Below are 20960 nucleotides of genomic sequence, written 5' to 3'. Positions count from 1 at the left end.
GCTTGTGCTCACAACTCTGCAGCAAGGACGACCTGCTTTCCTGGGTCCCCTGCTATTTCCCCTGTAGACACTCAGCTTGCCCTTGTGCTCCAAACCCTGGTTTCCAGGAATTGTCAGTTTAAGCCTCTATACTTATTCCTGTCATTAATCAGCACAGCTGTTTGCAGGCTCTGTCCCTAGGACACCTCTTCCCATGACAGGCTCAAGGGCAGTTAACTGGAAAGATGGAGCTCTGTGTTCAAGTGGCAGGATATTTGGATGAAGTGCTCTGGGTTGGCGTCTACAGGAAACAGGGCTGTGTTAGAATAGTATGCTGTTGCAGGTCTTAGGTGGTCCCCCCAAGCACACTGGCATGCAGGCAGTTTCCAGAGGGTGACCCACAAGATACCTGCTTCAAGCTGTTGCTACTGGGCCATTCCTTTTGGGAACACTAACTGCTTAGACCTGCTGGTCTACTTAATGCTAGCACATGCGTAAAACTGGCACTCCAAGTTGTAGCAGTGGGCCTCTTGGAGATTGCTCAGGACAGTGGCTAATGTGGCTGTTGTAACCTCTTTTGGCTCTGCATTTGATGTACAGTGGTGGCTCTTTTGGTTGAAGCCACTTTGAATGGGTCTGTCAGGGCCATGCTAGTTTTTCTAAAGCTTCTCTGTGTGTTATCTTTGTGCCTGTATCAAGTTAGGTTACTTTACCAAATTTAAACCATTCAAAACCAGCCCACAAAGACCATGGTAATGAGGGATGCTGCTCTCTCTGAGTCTAGCAGTGACTTTGCTCTGAATGTGCCTGGGCTGGTGGTTTAAAGAGTGAGAGATTTAATCCAATGCACAACTACCTGTCACAGCCTCTTTCTAAGACCATTCTTATAAGGTGTGTTTTTTCGAGTTTTCACTTACAAAAACTGTCTTTTTTGGCCTACACTGTACTAAGTTAGGACTTCTTCAAGAGGCAGGTATTTCTGTGGGTGATATCTTTTCTTGGACAGCTGAATGATTGGGAAAGACATAGGCTTTTGAATGTGAAAGCATTCTTCACATTTGCATTCAAAAGCTTGTCTAAGTTCTGTAAGTTTGTTCATTAAAAGATATCGCCCATAAAAAATCTTTGCCTCTCGCATAACTCCCAGACCATCAGGGCTACAACTTCACTTCAATACTTCTCCTCCAAATGTTATGCTTGATATTGGAGGCACCAGCAGTCTGTCATTTCCTTCCCCAAATACAGCTGAGAAGCAGCATCTCACATGTTTCCATTGCTAATGCCAGGTCCAATGCCACCTCCACTTCCCACCACTGAGCGGCGTGGATTCAACATCAGCAGCGGTTCCAAGCAGTGGGCAAACTCTGCCCGGTATTCGGTATTTATCTGAACAGGGCAAAAAGGGAATAGATTAGCATGTCTGGTGGCCGGGCTTTCCCCTCGGTGAATATTCTGCTGCTCAGCTGCCAGGCAGTGCAGTCACCCCTGGGGCAAAGACACCAACATAGGCAGTGCAGGAGTCTGTGCTTTGAGAACTAGCTGACAGGATTCACAGCATCAGCTACAGCTGACTGCAAGGCAAAGTTATGAGGGAAGTCCTTCTTTTCTCTTCATTTGGTGGGGAGGTAAAATACTCTTCATGCAGGCAAGGATGAAATGTCCATTAGAACCGGATGGAACTAGCCCAGTGGAGGGCTTTTAGTTTTATAGACGAAGACAGCTCTTTGGATGCTAGGTGTTTTGTGCAAGATTAGTGAGTAGGTGGCAGCATGGAGCTGGGGAGGTGAGGAAGTAAGAGCAGAGAGTGTGACACTGCTGTCTTGGAGGTCTGCAGTTAAGGTGAAGACAGGTACAGGGCAGGCCAGGAACGGGTGCCAGTACGACTAGGCAAAGGCTGTATCCAGGACCAAAGCCCTGGAAATTTCTGCAGCTGTGCACTGTGGGCTAAGGAAAGGACTGACCTTGCTCGTCTGGGTGGGTCTCAGGCGGTGTGGAAGCTTCACTATTTTCTGCAGCCTCTCCATCAGTTGCTGAAATGAGCCAGTAAAACACAGGGGATCTTGCGTTACCGTTGATGGCTTGGCTTAGCTCGGCCTGTTGGCCAAAGCCAGATGCACTCCACAATCCTGGGAGCAGGCACCTTCCTGTGTGCATCTTTGAGCACTTGCATCTTTACATGGTCAACAGGGAATGACTTTTTGATCCAATTTTCAGGACTTCAGGGGGCAGTGAGGGTCCTGGGGCCTTGGTGCAGGGTTGCCTGCACGCATCTGTGTGGCTGTCTTCCTGCCTGGAAGCCCGGCAGGGAAAAAATGCTGGCTTCTTACTCAGGTGAGGTCACCCCATCCCAGCATTTCTCCTCCCCATCTCAGCAGACACCAAGGTGCAGAGGAGACCAAAAACCCCTAGAGCATGCCAGGCTGAGCCAGGAGCTTTCTCACTTCAGGGAAAGTGCTCAGCTGCCATTTGTGAAGAGTACTGGTTGCTCTTTCCTCAGAGCAGCTTGCCCAGCCCTCGTTCCCTGGCGGGATGTCTGGCTCTGGGCCTGTTCTGGCACAAGCAAGCAGGCTGTTCTCCAAATGTACTTACGTATCCCAAATCCAGGAATTCAGCTTTGTTTGCAGAGCTCAGAAAAGCAGAGCAGGTGACCAGGTGGACCTGGGCATGATGAGAGGTAGCAGTATTACTTTAGTCATCTGTGACATGCCCAGCCTCCAGACCTGGAAAGAGGTTTCTCTCATTCATGGGGCACCTTATTGCAGGTGAAAACAATCAGTGCTGGACCAGCAGAGGTCACAGCAGCAAGGGTGGTAATATGGCCCAAAAAGACCAGGTAGAAAATCCCTACCACCTGTGGGAACAAAACCAAGCTGTGTAGGCAACAGAGCTACCCTTCTGGGAATGGGATTGCACAGTTTCAGCCATAGGCCTGGACAAATCCAGGGAGGTACTGACTATCTGTTGCTTTCACTGATACCCATAGGTACAGTTCTGCATTGCTGGAGTCGTCAGGAGTACAGTGCAGCTCAACAGGAGTTGCAGTCGCTCAGCACCCCTCGGGTTTTGGCTTGGTTTCCCTTGTAGTAGTGTCACTGCTTGTTTGCTGAGAAAATGTTTCTGGGAGCGGAGAGATCTGTGAAGACATGGCCTTGCCAACTGCTGGCAAGCACCCTTGTTCCCCAGGCTCCCAGTATGGGGCCAGGGAAGGGCTCATAGCCATGCTGATCTAGCACTCCCAGAGGCATATCACAAAGGAGTAGGCAAAGGCTGCTGTGGCTCCAAGACCAGGCAGCCAGCTCTCCTGTCAGAGGGCTGGTTAGTGGCATGGTGCATCAAGGCTTCTCAGGAAGGTTTCCTGGGCACATGCCAACTCTTACCTGCAGGGTAGGGAGCAAGGAGGCCAGATGGGAGAGCTGCTCCTTGAATGCCTTTTCCTTTTCTTCATGTTGACTGCAAGTGAGACAAAATTAATTTAACCTTAGCCCTGGGCTTGGGCTGCTTAAAGAAAGTGCCAGCCCAGAGCCCAGCCTGGAGCTTGGCTTTGCAGAAAGGGGCAGGTGGGCATCTTGCTGTACTCCAAGCACTCTCCCTGCAGATCTCTGGCCTCCAGAATGCTTAAAGGGTGGTGGTAAAAAATATTCACCAAAAAGCGGGACTATGACTCTTGCCTGCATTATCAGGCACGCAAAGGAAGTCCCTGCAGGAGCTTCCAGTGTGACCCCAGGGCCTCTCTTTGAAGGGGAACAAAGGAACACATCTGCTGGGAGTCAGGCTTCAGGACAGTGGCCAGCACTGTGGTGAAGGAGGAGAGGTACAGTGGACTTGCATCTTACGCAGGGGTTAGGTTCTAAAATCGACGCGTAAGGCGAAAATCGCGTATAGTCAGAATTACTTTTGAAAATACCATCTCTCAGTAAGTCCAACACAGCCAGTTTTTCCTCCAGCATTGGAACAGATTGCTGTTTCTTTGGTTGAGCACCAGATGAAGTAGTTAGCTTGTGTTTAGGGGCCATGTTGTACAAAAAATACATCTCTTTAAATACTAGAATTGCACTCAGCACGGTGAGATGCTCACACTGAGAGGCATGCGGGAACTGAGACCACCTGAGGGAACAGCAGATTCACATCTCCCATCTCTCACTCGCTCCAGGGCATACGTTCGTTGAGTGGAATGGCGGGAGGAATCGCCTGCACTATTTACAGTAAATTGTTATTTTTCTAGGGTTTTTTTGCCGAGCACGTATAGTTGAATTCACGTAAGTTAAATGCGTGTTTGATGCGACTCCACTGTACTCATTGATCAAGTTGAGTTGAGCAGGTGATCTAAATGCTGACACTAGAGGGCACCTTGTCCTCTGAGCAGGATGCTAAAACCCATCCAGTCCAGCTTCCAGCTGCCCATAAAATCCTGGGTTTGCAGTCAGGAACATGGCAGCAGGCACTAACAGCTGGCTGCCCCCACCCCTTTCCATGTTCTACGCTGACAGCAACCAAACACCGGTGCAACAGGCTGTAGTTGTCCAGCCTGGCCTTACCTCTGAGCAACTTTCAGAAGCATCTTTCTTCTTTCAGCTAGTTTTTCCTGCAAAAAGGAAAGATGGCCAAACAGTTCCTTCACTTGAGGCTCCAGGTTACAGTCCCCTGCTAACGGCAAAGTCCCCCTAGGTCCAGAGTGGGTGGGGCTTTCCCCCCGCGTACTCTTCCCTGTGAAACGACCACCTGCCAGGGAAGGAGGCTGCTGCCAGTCAGTAACCCCACTAATGTCACAGCTGCCTTGTGGGAGGAAAAGCCAGTTCTGCTCCAGGGCTAAATCAGTAATCTGCTCCATGTGTCCACTGATTTGGTGAGGATCCTTTTAGCATGATTTGTTGGGGATAGGGTTGGGAGGTGGCATTGCTGCTCATGCCCTGTGAGGCTGTATAGCTGCACATCACCCTCCGCCTGCTGGGGCAGCTGAGCAGTAGAGGTTCAACCAGGAGCCACTCCCAACCCCTCAATACCTGCATGTTGCTGAAGAGTGAATTGATGGAAGTCTCCTCCTCATTGGCACTGTTGCGGACTTCCTCGATCATGGCTTTGAGGAGAACGATGGCCTCTCGTGTAGATGTCTGGAGCTCTTTCACAGCCTAGGAAGGAAGTATGGTACAGACACTGTGGTGATATAGTTAGAGGCTGGGCCATGGACAGGGCCAGCGCCCAGCACAGTCTGCTTGCCATTCCAATGACTGTTATTTAAACCAGCGGTATTGATGCAGTACTGGTGCTGACAGTAGCAGCCTCCCCTGGACAGAGCAGCCCCAGATCCCAGGTACGTCCCACAGCCCCGACCCACCATCACTGCTTGGTCCAGCTTCTCGCAGCCTTGCATGTATGCAGTCTCAATGTCAATGCAGTGGGCTCGGCTCTCTCTGAAATACACAAGTGCAGAGACCTGGAAATCAGGCTTGTGGGCAGCAATGCTGCCTGACCTTCCTCACCCACCTCAGCCTGACCTAACAGACTTGGCTCCAGGTTAGTTTGTTGGACCCACCCTGTTTCACATGCATTTCTCTGCCACCTTCTTACCTGCCCCCCCCAGTCCCCCTAGGGGTGGCACTGCTCATTACTGCTGGCTCTGCAAGGTCTAATGCAGACCTGCTGAATGCTCCTACACCAGCTTGCTGGAAGGCAGGGTGGCACGCTTCTTCCCCAAGTGGGGCGCTTCCGGGGGGCAGGGCTCCCCTTTGCAGCCATGGGGAGACAATACCACTATATCCCAGTTCTCTGGAGCCCTGCACTTCTCTGCCATCTGGTTGACTTTTAGGAAGTGACCCCTTAGCCCAGACCTTGCAGGTGGAAATGATGAGGGCTGTCTGTCACTTCAAAGCAGAACAACTTTCTCCTTGGGCATTCTTGTCTCCCTGCTGGATACAAGTGTTGGCCTGTGGCATGACCCCCCCAGGCTGTCAGACTGGTTTGGGGTGTTGGTTTTAGCTGCTTTACATATTGTTGCTGTTGCCTGGACCCTCTTCCCTCCTCTAGCACAACTACCCCTAGTCCCAGTAGCCAACGCAGTCCTGACTTGGGTCTTCCAACCCTGGTTACTGGGGCTTACTGCTCACACAGGCAGGCAAGCTGGAAAACGTACTATCTCCAGACAATGCTGAGGGAGCTTTGTGCTCATGTGATCCTGTTCCTAAGCATCCCATGCCCCTGCTCAAAGGCCCTCCACTGTGGTAGGAACCATGGCTTAATGTTCATATCTGCAAAGTGTACCATGTTCCTTCTCTCTCTTAGTTAGCAATAACTTCTGGAACTGTGGAGTAGAGGGGCTAAAGTACCATTACTCTCCCATGAGACTTTTCACACATCCAGCTCCTGTGAAAGGGCATATCGCAGTCTTGGGCCAAGGAGGAGAGATTGCAGAGCGGTAACACCCCAAAGTTCAGGCTCAGAGGAAGGAGAGGGGCCAATCTCCCTGCTACTTACACCTGCATATCCCGGAAGCAGTTAATGCAGAGCATGGATTTTTTCTCTGTGGAAAACATGATGTAAGGCTCCTCATGGAGAGCTGCAAGAGACAAATTCATCCTGGGGTTAAACAAGACCCTAGAATAGAGGCTGCTCATGCCACACCCACGTGCTTGTGCCCATTCCTGTCTCTGCAACTATGCTCCCTGGGATGGTGCTTGTTCATGTGCTGACTGCTCTGGATGCAGACAGAGGAGCTGTACTCACAGCATTTCTTGTGGATGTCCTTAGTGCGCTTGGTCAAGGAGACAATCTCATGGCGAGAGAACATCTTGGCCTTGTGGGTCTCCTCACGGCACTTGTTACAGAGGGGCTGGTTGCAGGTGTTGCAGAAGTACATGGAGTCCATTTCCTGAGGGCAAATGGAGTGCACACATGTGAGTAAAGGCCATGGTCTCCTTGGCACCATGTTCAGCAGACATGGGGCCTGGTTCTTGTTGCTGCATTGAAGAGTGTAGATCTAGAATGTGCAGATGGCTAAGAATGAGGTCAGCTCTGGGATGAATGACAACCTGGGGACAGGGGTACAGAGATGTTCACATCTTGCACAGCAAGTGGGTTCCTGAATCGTCCAGGGACTCTCCCTTCCTGTGGTCTTGAAGGGAAGGAGGCCAAGCTGTGGGAAGTGGGGAATGCAAGCATGTCTATTTGTGCCAGAATGACCACCTCCCTGGTATTGCCAAGGATGAGATCTCATACCAGTATTCTTATGACTTAGCCTTTCTTGGACTTGGAGGATCTTCAGTTGGTAAAATTAGGCCACTTGTTCAGGGGCCTGACTAGACATCTGGGGTCCTGGCTTTGAAAATGCTGGCCTTCAGTCAGGGACTGTCTTTGTTTTCTTCTGCAAAGTGGTGTGCAGAGCCTTGTGGCAGGTGGCATGGTGAGTCCTGCCTTACCTGTTTCTTACACTCCATATCACAGTTTGCACATTGGACTTCCTCTTCACAGTCTGCAGAGCTGTCCACCAAGAACTTGAGGAGCCGGTCTACTGGAGGCAGCCCATTGTTCCCTTTCACGATGGACTGGTGTCTAAGGAGGAAAAGTACAGAGGGTTCCCCTGAGTTCTGACACTGGCCAACAAATACTCTTCCAGATGCAAACAGAACCTAAGGTTCAAGGAAATAATCCTGGGGCTGACAACCTGGGGACAGGGGTACAGAGATGGCTCTTTTGCTCAAGGAAAGGTGGTAAAAACAAAGGACTCTCCTGCTGAGGGTGAAGTGATAAGGTTTAACATTGTTGGCATCTGGCCTTTCTAGAGCCCCTTTCAGCTCCAGCAATCCCCGAGTCCTTTCCAAAGCATGAATGCAGGACATGCACTGCAATCACTTCTGAGCAATGCAGTGATGCCTGGCTAACAGTGTGTTGTAGTGCTACCACAGCAGCTGGAGTAAGAGTGGAAAGATTCTGTATGTTTCTACACCTAGAGGGGGAAATTGAGGTCAGTAGAGAATAATTTCTTAGTTAAGTGGAAATGTGGTTGAAATGCCAGGCCGGCATCTGTGCGCTTGGGCAGAGATGCCCCTGGGTCCTTAGTGACCGTGATTGTAAGGCAAACCAGAACGTGGCCATGTGTATTTTGCCCTCTACACCTGGAATTTCTGTGCCTCTGTTTGCACTGGTACACTTTCATCAGAGCTGGATGCCCATTTTACCGTAGGCTTAAAGAGCATTTCCTGTTTGCTGTGAGTGTTTCCATTTAAGCTGCAATCCTGAGCATCATCTTGATCCTGTGCTTTGTTCTCAGCCCTGGCCATTCCCACCGCGCTGAGCATTCCTGAGTTTGTTTAAACCCTCTACACAGCGCATTGGGCTGTTTCATAGATTTCTTCTCCTCAGAGGTCCAACTCCCTAGGAACAGAGATCTAATGGTAGCTTTTGCAAATGAACAGTCCAAGCTTGCAGGTTTCTACTTTGCTCAGCTACAGGGAAGTGCTGGTTTTAAAGTTCAGTTTGGTTGATACTTCATCATTGGTACTTGGCTCTATCCATTATTGGGAATACTGAAACCTAGCATGCCATTGCTCACTTCCTAAATGGTTATACCTGCACTTTTCATAATTTTTGTATATGCTTTGCTTTGGACTCAGCTGCATAGATTCCTTCAACTGTTGCTTCCTAACCATAGAGTGAAATAAGCAATCCTTTTGCTTAAAATGCTAAGTATGAAAATTCTCTCATAGCATAATTATCTAGAGTGCAAATAATATTAACATAAAAATAAACCATGAGATAACTTGTGGAGAAGGGTGCCTTAACCAATAGGAGTGGCTGAGATGGTAGTCCCTCCCCTAACAACCCTCCAAACAGCTGTCCCAAAATAACAGCAAACAGAATTCCTAGAAGACAGAAATTGCCCCAAGACAAAATGCCAGTCCTGTAATCATGTCAAACAGTTCCTGAGTATCCCTTTGCCCCATCACCCGTCCCCTTCCCCAACTCACAGTCGTTGTTGAAACTAAAAAAGCAAGGAGAACAGTGCTCAAAGCAATACAGTAGCATTACTGCAATACCTCCAAGCTTGGTGAAAGGCATGGTTAGTCTGAGTCAGAAAACCTGCTCAGTTCAAGTGCTTCCTTCATGGGCCAGGTCTAAGCTCATCTGGCACTACCAACGGTGCTCTGCTGTAGCAGAACACGCCCAGACGAACAAGTAGGAGGGCTCCTCGGTTTAGAGACTAGAGATTCTGACCTGAAACATGTCACTCACAGTGAAGCTTGGACTGTGCACAATTCCTGGCAAACAGCAGCTAGAAAGGAATCGCCCTTACACAGAGTCAGCCACTTCCTTTAAGAACATCCTGGATATCTGTACTGTCGCCACTTTGACGCTTCCAGGAAAACCCAGGACCCCAACAGTGTGACAATCAGACACCAGACCCCGGCCACGCCAGCCCCTTCTTGAGAGTCTCTCTTGAAAGGCAGGTTCTCAGAGGCAACAGGAACTCTGAAGCGTTCCCTGCGCAACGAGACTGGCAAGTCAGACTCGCATGGTGATTTGCCTGCAAGTCACCGGTGAGGGATTGGGTTTCACAGCTCAGGGCTACATCCTGCTCTGCTGCAGCTTTGCCAGCAAGCTGAGAGCTAAAAGTTGCTGCAGCTGGCAGGACTTCATCACTGCCTGGCTTTTCTTGTTGCAGCTGGCAGAGCTCTGTCACTGCTTGGTCTCACGAGTTAGGCCATGCTACAACTGGGGGGCTTACCATGTAGTCAGTCAGAGCCCTCAGGATAGAAGGCCAGTTAGAGTAGCTAGCCTGGCCTCCCCTTGCAGAGCCCCTTAGATTTGTTTGCTGACACTCCTGCACAGCAAGGCTGCTTCATGGGGGAGGCAGGGGATTCAGTGGGTAGGATGGATTCAGGAGACCTGGCTCTGCTACCAGCCTGCTGGGTGACATTGGTTGAGCCATTTTGCTCCTCCTTTGTTCCCTTGTTTGGAAATAAGGGTACTGGCCTCTTTCAAGGGGGACTGGTGGGAAGTACAGTATAAGGAGTGCTGGTGGTGTGGGGAGAGGTGTGTGGAGCTTAATCCAGTTCATTCTTCACCCACCCCACTTCCTTCTCGCCCCATACAGCTAGTATGACTCCCTGCTGCAGGTCTGTATTGGATGCAGGTTGCAGTGCAGAACCTGCTGGGGGAGAAATGCTGGCTGTACAGGGAGTGAGGGAAGCCCAGGAAAGCTGAAGCAGGAACTCATGTGGCTGAATGCCTCTACCTGCTTCTTGCTGATGTACTCCAGAGTGAGTGAAAGTGCACAGCGTGGGTTGGAACCTGTGTATGCATGCGTGTGGTAATGCTTTCTAGTGGGACAGATGGGGGTACTAGTCTGGGCAGCGGGGCTTATGGAAGGCTGAAAATCTCCATCTCTGCAAGGCTTGGGAACTGATCTAGCAGAGGCTAGCTGTTTGTGAGTGCAATGACTGTAGCTGGGATCACGACCCTGCTGGGTCCAGCATCTAGATTTACGAGTAAGGCAGAGAGTGGAAGGAAGAGAAGGGCTAGGGACAGAAATTACACGCAAACCAGTGGAAGTGATTGGAAACCGGCTCAAATCTGTAACACAACAGAAGTTCAATGCATATGAACCACTTTGAAAATGTCCAAAACTGGTTTAAGATGAGCCTGGGTGGATGTAGTACCAGACTTCATCTATCTTGTACTGACCAGCAGGGATGCAGAATTGGCAGAGGGTATGAGAGTGATGGGCAACTTGGGAAGAAGTGACCAGAAAGCCAGGTCCTGAAATGGGGAAAGCATGAGGTCAACAAAGCTAGAATGCTAGATTTCAAAAAAGTATATTTCAACCAGCTCAAGGAGTTAATAGGTATGGTGCCATGGGAAGACGGATTAAAGGATAGAAGTACCCAGGAGGCCTGGGAGCTTCTAAAAAGCATGATATTGAAAGCCCCGCAAGAACTTGTTCTGACACACACAGATTGGCAAGAGACTAATGTGGTTGCACAAGGATGTCTTCTAGGATGCCTCAAATGCAAAAGGAAAGAATACAGGAAATGAAAAAATGGGCAGGTCAGCAAGGAAGTATACCAGAAAATAGCAAGAACCTGCAGGGAAAAATCAGAAAGGCAAAGAATGAGTGCACCTAGTCAGGGAGGCTAAAGTCAAGGAGAGGTTTTATAACTCTGTTGGCCAGAAAAGAAAGATCAAGGAAGCTGTGGGTCCACAGTTAACTAGCCAGGGGAAACTCTTAACAGAAGATGCAAACAAGGGGGAGCTACTCGACAACTACTTTGCCTCAGTCTTCATGTACAAAAAAAAAAAAATCGACAACCAGAAACCTAATGCAGATTATTTGGATAAGAAAGGGGATGAGCTGTGGGATAAAATACAAGAGACAGAATTTTTGATGGGTCTGAATGAATTCAAATCAATAGGGAGGGCCTGATAAACTTCATCCTGTGGTACTAAAGAAACTGTCACAGGAGATCTTGGAGTTGCAGCTGGCAAGTGATATGAGGGGTAAGAAGAAGAGTTTCTACAAGTATGTCACCAACAAGAAGATCATGGAAAGTATGGGTCAAAAGCAAGGCTTTTGATATGGTCTTCCACAACATTCTTTCAAGCAAGCTAAGTAAGTACAAGTTGGATGAATGGACTGTAAGGTGGATAGAAAAATGGCTGGCTTGTTGGGCTCAAAGGGTAGTAATTAAGGCCTCAATGTCTAGTTGGCAGCTAGTGTCAGGTTGAGTGCCCCAGGGGACATGACTTGGTTAATATCTTCATCAATGACCTGGACAATGCGATGGAGTGCACCCTAAGCAAGTTTTCAGATGATACCAAGCTTAGTGGAATTGTAGATATGCTGGATGGTAGGACTAGGATTCAGAGAGATCTAGACAAATTGAAGGACTGGATCAAAAGAAATCTCTTGAGGTTCAGTAGACAAGTACGAAGTCCTGCATGTAGGATGGAACAGTCCCATGCACCAGTACAGATGGGTAGGAGCATTGCCAGCGGATAGAGGGAAGTGATTCTTCCCTTCTATTCAGCACTGGTGAGGCCGCATGTGGAGTACTGTGTCCAGGTTTTGGATTCCCCAATACAGAAAGGATGTGGACAAATTGGAGAATCCAGCAGAGGGCAATGAAAATGGTTAGGGGGCTGAGGGGACTTATGAGGAGAGACTGAGGGAACTGGGCTTATTTAGTTTGGAGAAGAGAAGACTCAGGGGATTTAATAGTAGCCTTCAACCACCTGAAGGGTGGATCCAAAGAGGATGGAGCTGGACTGTTCTCAGTGGTGGCAGATGACAGAACAAGGAGCAATGGTCTCAAGTTGTAGCAAGGGAAGTTTACGCTGGATATTAGGAAAAAAAAATTCTCACTGGGAGGGGTAGTAAAGCCCTGGAATAGCCTACCCAGAGAGGTGGTGGTATCTCCATCTTTAGGGGCTTTTAAAGCCTGATTAGATAAAGAGTTAGCTGGGATGATCTAGTCGGGGATGGTCCTGCTTTGAGCAGGGGTTTGGACTAGATGACCTCCTGAGGTACCTTCCAACCCTAACTTTCTATGACTCTATGATCTGGGAGCCCTCAACAATAATATACCTGAAACTGTGGAAGACAGACAAGGTATCAGAAGACTGGAAAGGGCTAACTGTAGTGTCCTTTAAAAAGGCACAGAAGGAGGACCCAGGGATCTATAGACCAGTTAGTCTTACATCAATACATGGGAAGTTACCAGAGTATCTCTTCAGGAAGTCTGTTGGCAAGAATTTGCAGGAGGAAAGGCTGATCACAAGTTCCTGGCATGCATTTACTAAGAATGAATTGTGCCAAAGGAACTTGATCCCCTTCTTTGACAAAGCAACTGCTTGGGTTGATGAAGGGATTGCTGTGGAGATAGTGTATCTGGGCTTCTAAGGCTTTTGCCAAAGTCCACATGACCTTCTCATAAACAAATTGGAGAAACGTAGCCTAGACAAAACCACTATAAAGTAGATAGACAGTTGGCTCAATAGCCATAAGCAAAAGGTAATTATAAATGGGTTCATGTCAGGGTGGCATAGGTTTCAAGTGGAGTCCCACAGGGATCACTTCTGGGACCACTGCTGTTCAACATGTTTATTAATGATTTGGAATCCAGACATGAGAGTTTGAGTGTGTTTTTAGATAACATGAAACTGGGAAGGACTGCAAACGCATTAGAAGACAAGAGTGCATTTGGAAAGGATCTTGACAGATTGGAAAGTTTGGCTGAAGCTAACAGGATGAAGTTCAGTACTGACAAATGCAAGCTGTTACACCTTGAGAAGAAGAATCATAAACACAAATGCAAACTGGGTGATCCCTGGATGGATGGCAACATTATGAAGAAGGATATGGGAAACTTGACAGATCACAGACTTAACATGAGCTTGCAGTGTGAGAGCTGACCAATAGGTGCATGTGGTTTGGGATGCATCAACAGAAGAATTGGGTGCAAGACACAGTAGATGATGGTGCGTTGGCACTAGATGGGCCTCATCTAGAGTACTGTGTATAATTTTGGGCTCCACATTTTAAAAAAGGTGTGGAGAGAGGTGGACAGTAAGAATAATAAAAGGCTTGGAAGGCAAGTCCTATGAGAAGTTGAAGAAGCTAAGCACTTGCAGTTTGTGAAAAGTTGCTTAAGAGGGGATGTGATAGCATTCTTCAAATACATGAAAGATTACCATAAAGAAGAGGGAAAACACCTTTTCTCTCTTGCTGCAGAGTAAGACATGGAACAATGACTTGAAGTTCAGCAAAGTAAGATTAGATTGGATATCAGGAAAAAACTTCTGTACTGTTAGAACAGTGAGGCAGCGGAATAGATGCCTGGGGAAGCTGTGGACTCTCTGTCACTGGAGGTGTTCAGGAAGGGTTTGGACAGCCACTGGTCAGGCATGATCTAGGTGTAGCTATGTCTGTGTTCTTCTATGGGTATTTCCCATGCTTCTGGGCTTTGCTGGTTGCCGCATGGAGCTGGGAGACACTGGATGTTGCCTGCCAAAGCTCAGGATTTTGACGGGTCTGCCAGTGCTCCTTCTGGGACTTAAATCTGGAGGTTCTTAGCTAGAAGGGATTGCCCCTCTGTTCAGATTCAGACTGATCATAATATTTGGGGTCAAGAAGGAATCTTACCCTATGGTCAGATTGGTATGAACTTTGGGAGTTTTTGCCTTCATCTGTAGTGAGGGCATGGCCCTCCTTCCTGGGGTGTCTGAAGCATGTGTTAACAACTTTTGCAGTTGCAGGACGCTGTTTGCCATGATCCTTCTGCTTTACTTGTGTCAGGTTAGGGTGTTATGTCTTGGGTTTTGTGTCTGGGTTGACTAGTTTTGTTCAGAGGTTAAACCATAGATGTCTATAGGATGGTTTGGATAGGGATGATCTTGCCTCAGGCAGGAGGTTGGACTATGTCAGTGTACGTGTGCCCCTGGGGGTATGTGAGACATGGGCGGGGGGTACACAGGTGCTGCATTTTGAGTTTCGCCTGTCCCCTGCCTGGCAGATTGGAGGCATCTTTGCCGTTCCAGCTGTGACCCTTCCTACCAGTGTCCGGTGCGCTGGGGCTTTCACTCCCCACTGTCAGTGTGCTTGGGGACAGGGAGGGAGGCTCCACACGGGCTGCTTTGCCCTGGGCCATGGTCCGAGAGGAAAAAGTGGGACTCGGCTCGTGGTGGTGAAACCAGAAGTGCCACGATGGGAATTCTGGTTTCACTTTTTCTGTGTCGATCGGCAGGAGGTACGTAAGGGTACCAAAGGTTGAGAACCACTGGACTAGGTGACCTGTGGAGGTTCCTTCCAGCCCTACTGTTTCATGAGTCTATGCTAAGCTGTAAGCCAGCGCTCCCTCGGGCTTGGCTGGCACCTTGTAGGAGTGGCCACGTTCCAAGATTCTCTCCGGAGGTCGGGGGCTGTGTGTAGACACTGGCTCGGGTGTGGTATGTGATGAGAGGGACACACGCCAACTGAGGTTTTACAGACTCCCTGCCCAGCAAGGCAGCCAGACTCTGTAGTTTTGGGGATCTGTTGGGCTTTGCAGACATCTGAGGCACAAGGATGCCATTAGAAACAGTCCAGAGAGCCCTGGTCACTGTCCTAGACCCGTTCTTCTTGTTGCATTCTGCTGTTCCCTTCCTTGTCATCTTAATTTGACAACACCTGCATTATGACTGGACCTCCGCGCTCTATCCCTAATGAGCCACTACTTTAATCCTTGGCAGCAAAGCAGCAAGTACACCATACCCACTCATGCCCAATGCCCATCCGATTAAACATCTGATTCACTAGGTACCTACAAGACCAGACCTTTTACACTTTTCTCCCCCCACCACCTTTTCTGTCCTTTGTCTTCCAAATCTACAGCCATTTCCTTTTTCATAGAGTCTCTTTCCTACCTTGAATTACCACCACTGCAGTCTCCCTTACTCACCATTAGCTTTTTTGCCTGTGCTTTCCCTCCCTCCTCCCTCCCTCCTTCTCTGCTTTATCTTTTGTTTCCTAATTTCCACCTATTTATATCCTCACTGACATCCTATCACACTTTTAGCTTCTCTCATTCCTTGGAGTCTGGGCAGCAAAGACTCCCTATGCCCAAAGAAGGGTGATTGTGCCCAAAAGCTTGCTAAGAACTTGTTTCCAACTACTCAGAAAAGATATCACATCTACTCAAAGAACCTTGCCTGCCTATGTCCTTAGAAACAACATGGCTACAACCCAAACCCAGCCTTCTGATTAAATAGCAGTCATTGCCTTCACTGTCGTAGACCAAATCAGTTCCCAGGGAATCTGCTTAATAAAGAGGTTAGCCCAGTCCTGTGGCTTAGTATTGACTATGCAGAAGTTGATTACCTCCCCTCCCCCTTCAGCAAGCAGTATATGTACTGCCCATGGTCTGTGAGAGCATACTGGGTTAGAGCAGAGGGCTGAGGGAAAGGACTATTTAAAAATGAGACCAAGCAGAACAGCCACAGCTTCCTAGCAAGAGAAATATCACCACTCAGAAAATGGAGGCATGTACTGTATAAGTTAATAGCAAATTCTGTAGAAAGTAAATTTTATATAATTTATCATATAAATCTAAACATTAAATTTAAATCTAAATTAAAATACATTCTACATATAAATTTACATTCAGCATGAACTGTAACTTTATATAATCATAAGTTATTATTATATGTAGTATTCCACAGAAAGTTTAGAAATGCTAACCTTAATAGAAACAATTCATTTAGTTGCTAAATGTTATCATGCAGCATCCATCAGCAGTTGCAGCTGACATCCTCTGTCTCTGAAATGTGAAGACTTGCCTATGCACTGAGATTGCACATTGTGCACACTGCATTGGGTGGAATTGTAAGACAGTGTTTGGCCAAGTTGTAGAGATGTGGAAACCAATCGGAAATAAAATCTCAAAACTCAGTTACATTTAAAGCACCTGGCACTCTTTGACAAAGTTCATGTTAGCAGCACGTTTGTTGTCATGTTCTTTCTGTCATCTAGGGATTGATTTAATTAGCTGAGGGTCAAAACTCAAAAGAGGCTCCTGATTTGGGTAAAAAAATGTGAACAGCACTAAAAAAGTAGCAGCCAGTTGTCTAACTTGAGGTGGTAGTGACTGATCATACTTGTAGTACTGAGTTAACTTTGCAGCTATTGCCTGGACTAGTTCTTGTCTGGCCTGATTTTCAATTCGATAGTCAATGTCACCCTGTTTTACGAGAACTCGTAATTTAAGTGTGCCTGGTGTGATTTCAAGCTCATCACACACAAATTGCTGGTAGTACCTGATATTCTTTGCATGGTAATGGATTATGTTAAACCACAAAGTCCACCTTGTAAGCACTTTAGGCTGTCACTAGCAGATAGTAACTCTCAGTCCTGTGATGTGTGGCTGCAGTGACGTCGAATTGTCTTTGTATTGCAGTAAACGTTGGGACATTTTAAAACAGTGTATTACACTGGGAGTTTTTAGCTTGATTTTGTGGGAAACCATAGCCAGTGCAATATTTCCTGGTGATCACAGACTACACTGTTTTTTCACAGTTTCTGCAAAAATTCTGCAAAATTAAGTAGGCCCCTGCTTACACCCCAGGCAACGGGCAGAGTGAACAAGGATATGCTTCTTCCCCAGAGTGCTTCCCCCACTAGCTAGGACCAAGGCTGGGGTGAAGGGCTGTTGGGGTTTCATCATTGGACCCTAGATCAGTGGCTGTTTGTGACTTCAGCTTTCTGCTGTGGCCCATGAGGAGTCTGGCTGAGCTTGATCCCCGTGTTTCCTTCCTGCACATGTACAGAGGGCCTGCAGTTTCTTATATTTGACTACTTGGCTGTTGAGCTTAAAACTAATACTTTCCCTAGTCCAGAAGCGTTAGTCTTTTATTATGGCTGGGGCAGAGGGAGGAGTGGGGAGGGAGTTGGGTGGTGACAATGAAAGTTGGCTCCAGCTGCTGAAGATCAGTTTTTATTAAAAAATTTAAAAACCTTTAAACTCCTTTCATTTTGTATCTAACCTAAGGCTTCTCATTCATATCTGGACAGCCTCTTCAGAGCCTCTCAGGTGCACGTGACCAACAATAGCCAGAAATTAAGACCTAAAAATAACACATGCTTGGTCTCTCTTAGCACTGAGCAGCTGTCACCTTGAATTGTGTTAAGCAGCATCATACGCATGATTTATGCCAAAAATATAACCACTCCATTGCTGTGACTTTGGACTTCTTTGGATTTTAAGGTTTTGTTGAGGATTTTTGGCAGGTTTGGGAGACCTTGGGCTTCTGATTGAGAATCATGGATTATTTGCCATTTAAAAATAAGCCCCAATGGTTTCAAATTGTACAGTCATCTCAGGCAGACTGCGCAGGGTAACTATGCCATCACAGACAAAGGATAATCAGCTTTTAATAGCACCTGGAAACTCCTGACATGCAGATGACCTTGGTAGTTAAGAGCTGGGAGAAGAGAGTGAAACTTGTCAATGGATCAGTCCCTGAATACAGCCAAATGTTCACAGGCAGGACTAGCAGCTTTTTCAAGATTCAAAATGTTTCATAATAATTAAAAAATCTCATAAGAGTTTATTGTGCAGGATTTTCTATTTTTCACTATTTTTTTTTTAAAAACACCTGAGAATGAAATAAGCACAGCAGGTGTCAGGGAGGTGAGCTGGACTGCAGCTCAGCCTTGTGTGCCAGGACTTTTTTTTATGATGCTAAGGAAAAAGCAGCTGAGGTGTCTACACACCCTTTCATTGGGGCTCAGTCCTGCTGGGAGCTGAGCGCTGACATGCTCAGAGTTAATTGGGTGCAGGATGGGAGATGAACGCTTGGGGCCTTGCAGCATCTGGCCTGAGTCTGACTGAGCAGGGTGGCTCTGTATCTAGCACCGAGACTTCTCTCTGGAGTTTGCAGAGGACACTGCCTCCCCCATCCCTGGCAGCCCAATAAGCTTTCCTGAATTCTGGTGGGGCTATAATGGCTTGGCAGCCATTCTCATCTGAAAGTCAGGGTGAGGACAACCTTATAACTTATAGGCTGGGGCAGTGACCAGGGAACCCCAATCAGGTGCCTGCATGCTTTGCGGGTAGGTACGGGGTGAGATCTTTCCCTGGCCCCATCACAGGGCAGACAGGCGCCCACTGGGCAAGGGTGTTCTGTGCAGGAATCCAGAGGATGCTGGCTAAGATCTGACGGTCAGGGTGAAAGCTTCACAAGTGACTTAGGAACCTAAATCGTGTGAAAATTGACACTAAATCCCAGGCACTTTGAAAATGTCACATGGAGGTTGGTGGAGGAAGGATGGCTCAGTGATTTGGGCATAAATCTGAACTCGGGAGACCCAGTTCATTTCCCTCCTCTGCCACAGACTTCCCTGGGCGACCCTAAGTGAGGCCCTTGGTGTGTCTGTGCCTCAGTTTCCCCATCTGTGAAAAAGGAATAACAGCATTTCCCTACCCCACTGTGAGGGTACGCAAGCTAATCTCTGATTGTTTGGCTGAAGTTCAGGTGAATGGGATTGTTTTTAACAGCTTATAATTAAAACTAGACCAGAAATGAAGCACTCCTCAGACGAGGGGCTGCACACAGAGCTTTTTCTCTTTTCTGATTTTTCTAAGAAATGCCAGGTTCACCTCAACTGGCAGCAGGCCTGTTCCTTTAAGAGGACTGCGCTGAAGGTGCCCACCTGATGCTGACAACAGCCTCCCTTCCTCCAGCACTGCTCGTAGGGACGCGGGCACAGCCAGGCGGTTCCAGTTCTAGCGGCCCGGCTCCCTCCTCCCTCCGCGGCTCTCGGGATAGTTTTAAGCAAACATTCCAGCGTGGAGGATCTGAGCTGCCTCCTCTGGCCTCACAAAGACTCAAATATCATTGGCAACTCCTACTGACTCAATTCAGGTTGTCCTTTTTACTACAACAAGTGACAGTGAGCTGCCCTCCTATTCTCTCTCCTTTTTTGGAGAACACAGCACTGTGCTGTTGTCACTACATGCCTGTGAGGTGACAGTGGTTGCCTGGTCACAGTGAAACAGGAGAGTGCCAGCGTACTGCGCTGTTCCAGGGCCCGTGCTCAATCTTCCATCCCTGTCGTCTTCCTCTAATATGTTTCTGAGTACCTGAGGTTTTTGATATTTAATTTGTATGGGATGGAATGGTAGCTGAATTCCTGGTGCAAGTTATTGGTAGTGATGCAGTGATAGAAATGACCCCCTTCGCTAGACAGAGCTGGCCACATCGCACCACAAAACAGTCACCCAGTTTTACCAAAGAGCTTAACCACAAGGAGAGAACTGAGGAATTCACAGCTAGAAGCTGATGAAGGTGGCTGTGGCACACACTAAGGCTGTGTATAAGAACCCCAATACTTTCTTGTTTCCACATGTATTAGTGTTGAAGTGGTGGCAAGGCAGCAAAGGTGTCGTACAGTGGCCCTTGAGACACGAGTCTGCTCCACTCCAGGCTCATGCAGGAAGCCCCCCTAAACCTAGTTGGAAAAAGGCACTTAGTTCTTGGGTTTTCAAACGTAAGATGGTATGTGGATGCTTGTATTTTTTTAAGTTCCAAAGGAATCAACTTGGGCTCAATTGGAACAGGGCACCTTCATGCCAAAATGTGTCTACACAAAGACTTGCACTAACATAACACCAAGAAGGAATGAAATCATATTGGTGGTTTAGGTGGAGCCCAGTCCTGTCCTTAGACCTGCTACTCTAACAGGCATTTGATTCCCTGGCCACTGAAGTGGTTCTCAGTAACATCAGTTGAATGATTCTTATTAACCCTTCAGGAGTCAAAGTAGAGAGAGACTTCCAGACTGTAAAAAAAACTGCAGCCCAGAAATATCTGGTGTCAGAGTCTGCTTTCAAGTTTGCTCCCAGCTCCCATCCTAGACTGGGCATGTGGCAGATAGGCATAAAACAAATTCAACAATGTCACAAATGCTCCCCATCTTGGAACCCTTTCATCCCCAGGCGTGCAACCCTCAAAGCACAAGGAAAGACCTGCAGCTGTTTCTAATTGCGCTTAACTTTCACATCAGGATGTCTTGGGTAGCAAATGCATAAGCCTACCCTTCAACAGTTGTGTTGAGTGTTTGCTGGCTGATCTAACTTAGACATCCATGTATAAAACAGTCTCTGTGTTTTTGCTAGCATGCTCCACATGTAATATTTCTATGCAGCACTGCTGCAGAGCACATTGCCCCGCATTACCCCAGGAAGGGGAAAGCTCAGCTAGTAAATCAGCATGTTTCCATGTTAGTGCTAATCACTCCTTTGCATCTCTTACCCACAGAGAGGGCAGGTGAGGCGACTGTCGATTGCCCTGCCTCGCAGACAGCTGGCACAGAAGTTATGGTAGCAATCAAGGAGGCAGGGGTGCTCGTACTGCTCATGGCATAAGAAGCAAACCAGTGGGTGGCAGTTGGCATTGTCCAGGTCATAGAAGTTTTCTAGTGGAGAGAAGATCCCACCGGACATCTAGAAGAAGACAGA

The 20960-nt window shown here is 47.8% G+C and overlaps 1 protein-coding gene across 3 annotated transcripts in view; it reads right to left on the bottom strand.

Annotated features, from left to right (window-relative positions):
* The window catches only part of RNF207 (ring finger protein 207), a 36426-nt gene that overhangs the window by 11267 nt on the left and 4199 nt on the right, over positions 1–20960 (bottom strand). For 2 of the 3 annotated variants that reach the window (XM_090024022.1, XM_090024023.1), the window contains 11 exons: positions 20755–20945; positions 7389–7521; positions 6697–6841; positions 6448–6529; positions 5312–5387; positions 4980–5105; positions 4515–4561; positions 3357–3429; positions 2569–2637; positions 1941–2009; positions 1244–1365 (listed from right to left, as the gene is read on the bottom strand). In XM_090024022.1, coding sequence (XP_089880148.1) covers positions 1244–1365; positions 1941–2009; positions 2569–2637; positions 3357–3429; positions 4515–4561; positions 4980–5105; positions 5312–5387; positions 6448–6529; positions 6697–6841; positions 7389–7521; positions 20755–20945 — 1133 coding nt within the window. Of the gene's footprint in view, positions 1–1243; positions 1366–1940; positions 2010–2568; positions 2638–3356; positions 3430–4514; positions 4562–4979; positions 5106–5311; positions 5388–6447; positions 6530–6696; positions 6842–7388; positions 7522–9262; positions 9386–20754; positions 20946–20960 lie in introns of those variants that run through there. The other variant, XM_090024024.1, reaches the window with a different exon arrangement.

The sequence above is a fragment of the Crocodylus siamensis genome, chromosome 12 (assembly GCF_052110815.1).
Source record: "Crocodylus siamensis isolate JL-2025a chromosome 12, ASM5211081v1, whole genome shotgun sequence".
Classification (NCBI taxonomy): domain Eukaryota; kingdom Metazoa; phylum Chordata; order Crocodylia; family Crocodylidae; genus Crocodylus; species Crocodylus siamensis.
This window is presented reverse-complemented; position numbering and strand designations above follow the sequence as displayed.